At 49.8% G+C, this 1,910-nt stretch overlaps 1 protein-coding gene across 1 annotated transcript in view; it reads left to right on the top strand.

Annotated features, from left to right (window-relative positions):
- Positions 1 to 1,910, top strand: part of OAZ3 (ornithine decarboxylase antizyme 3) — a 4,752-nt gene that overhangs the window by 1,627 nt on the left and 1,215 nt on the right. Inside the window, 3 exon segments of the mRNA NM_001290632.1 lie at positions 5 to 144; positions 1,138 to 1,313; positions 1,793 to 1,878. Of these exon segments, the coding sequence (NP_001277561.1) occupies positions 5 to 65; positions 67 to 144; positions 1,138 to 1,313; positions 1,793 to 1,878 (401 nt within the window).

Below are 1,910 nucleotides of genomic sequence, written 5' to 3'. Positions count from 1 at the left end.
CCAGCATCACTTATAAGGAGGAGGAGGACTTGACACTCCGGCCCCGTTACTGCCTGCAGTGCTCCTGAGTCCCCAGAAGGCCTCCAGGTGGGCAGACGCACTGGCCAGGGAGAAGACCACAGCCAGCTGCAAGAACTGTATTCGGTGAGCAGATGGGGAGCCAGGGCAGCCCCTTGCTGGCTGGCAGTAATGATGCCTTGCAGAGGAGGAACCTTAGCTAGGTAGTAAATGAATCATAGAGTTACAGGTAGATAGGCCCTCAGAGTTCATATGTAAAAGCTATTTGTTTTATAGAGTTCTGGCCCAGAGATCTTAGAGATGCAGCTGGCAGTGAAAAGCAGCTGGGAAGGGGAAGTGGAAGCACAGGGAAAACGGACTGAATTGGGACTTCTTGGACGCAGAGCTGAGGAGATGCTAAACTGAGCCCAGAATCCAGAACTCCCACACTCTCCCTTGCACATTGCAGTAACATGTCTGGTTGTGACTTCTATGGTTTCATGTATTTATTTTTTTTTAAATTTGCCAGAGAGGGTGTGTGCCTTCCAGGGACAGAGGTGGGTGGGAGAAGCATCCCCACATGGGGAGCGGTCACTCTGCAATCCATTCGCCTCCATTTTTCCATCCAGTTGGGATTTTGTGTACACATGCATGTGTGACTGGTGTTTCTCAACCCTCTGGGGCTGGGATGTGAACCATGGTTGACCACATGGAATCTGGTTTCCTTAACTATTAGGCCATAGGGATGGCCCAACATCTGGGTTTTAAATGGGAAATAGGGAAATTTAGAAAAAACCCATATAATGCAAAAAGTGGAAGAGTATTATCAGGAAGGAAATGGACCGTATAGTTCTCCTTAAACAATAAGCTCTCTGCAGTAAGGTTGCTGTTTCTGAATGTTTAGTGTACTCTGTGGGTGAGGTCAACAGGCAGCAGCTTCTAATTTTATACAGTTTGATGCCAAAGATGGCATCAGGGATGGCTATTAGTTCCTAGGACTAAGGGAACCACTGCAGCTTTGGTTCTCCCAGGCTCTCCCATCAGCCCCCTCGTTTCTATAGACAAGCTCAAATCTGCCTGAGACTTGAAGACCGCATGGCGCACAAGCAGGAAGCAATTACTCTTTCACTCTTTTTCCAGGCTGGGAACCTGACAGTGCTAGCTACGGACCCCCTGCTCCATCAAGACTCAGTACAGTTAGACTTCCACTTCCGCCTCACCCCTCAGACCTCTACCCACTGGCACGGCCTTCTCCGTGACCATCAGCTCTTCTTGGATATCCCGAATCAAGCCCTGGATCAAGGCAACCGGGAAAGGTGACTGAGCCTGGACAGGAGTGGGAGGGCAGAGGTGGGAGATGTCACTCTTCTGTTATAATTACTACGTGGGGCTGATTCAGGTGCCGGGATACATGCAGACCATTCAGCTGGCAGGGAGACAAGCCTGGGAGCTGAGCCAGGACCCAGGGTTTGGGGAGAACAGTTCACAGGAAGTTGTTGGACTCAAGATTCAGAAACAGAGGAAATGACAGGAAGTGCTTCCCAGCCGTTTGTCTTAATAGGCTTGTCCCTCCTCCCCAGACCTTTCTGTGGCTTGTGCCCCCAGTCCAGTAGCATGCAAACCCTGGGTTTCAGAAGAAAATCTACCAAAATGGGTTTAACAACTTTTCATTTTCTGGCCGGTGTGGGCAGAGAGCAAAAACTGACCAGTGTGAGTTCTGCTCTGAGCTGGTGTCTGTCTGGATTCTGAGTTGGCAGAACATTTCCTTAACTACGTTTTTCTCTCTGGCTCCTAGTTTGACTGCAACACTGGAGTACGTGGAGGAGAAGACCAATGTGGACTCCGTGTTTGTGAACTTCAAGAACAATCGGAATGACAGAGGTGCGGACCTGCGAGGCAACTCATAGCTCTCT

The sequence above is a fragment of the Tupaia chinensis genome, unplaced genomic scaffold, assembly GCF_000334495.1.
Source record: "Tupaia chinensis unplaced genomic scaffold, TupChi_1.0 Scaffold145814_1, whole genome shotgun sequence".
In the NCBI taxonomy this organism is placed as follows: domain Eukaryota; kingdom Metazoa; phylum Chordata; class Mammalia; order Scandentia; family Tupaiidae; genus Tupaia; species Tupaia belangeri.
This window is presented reverse-complemented; position numbering and strand designations above follow the sequence as displayed.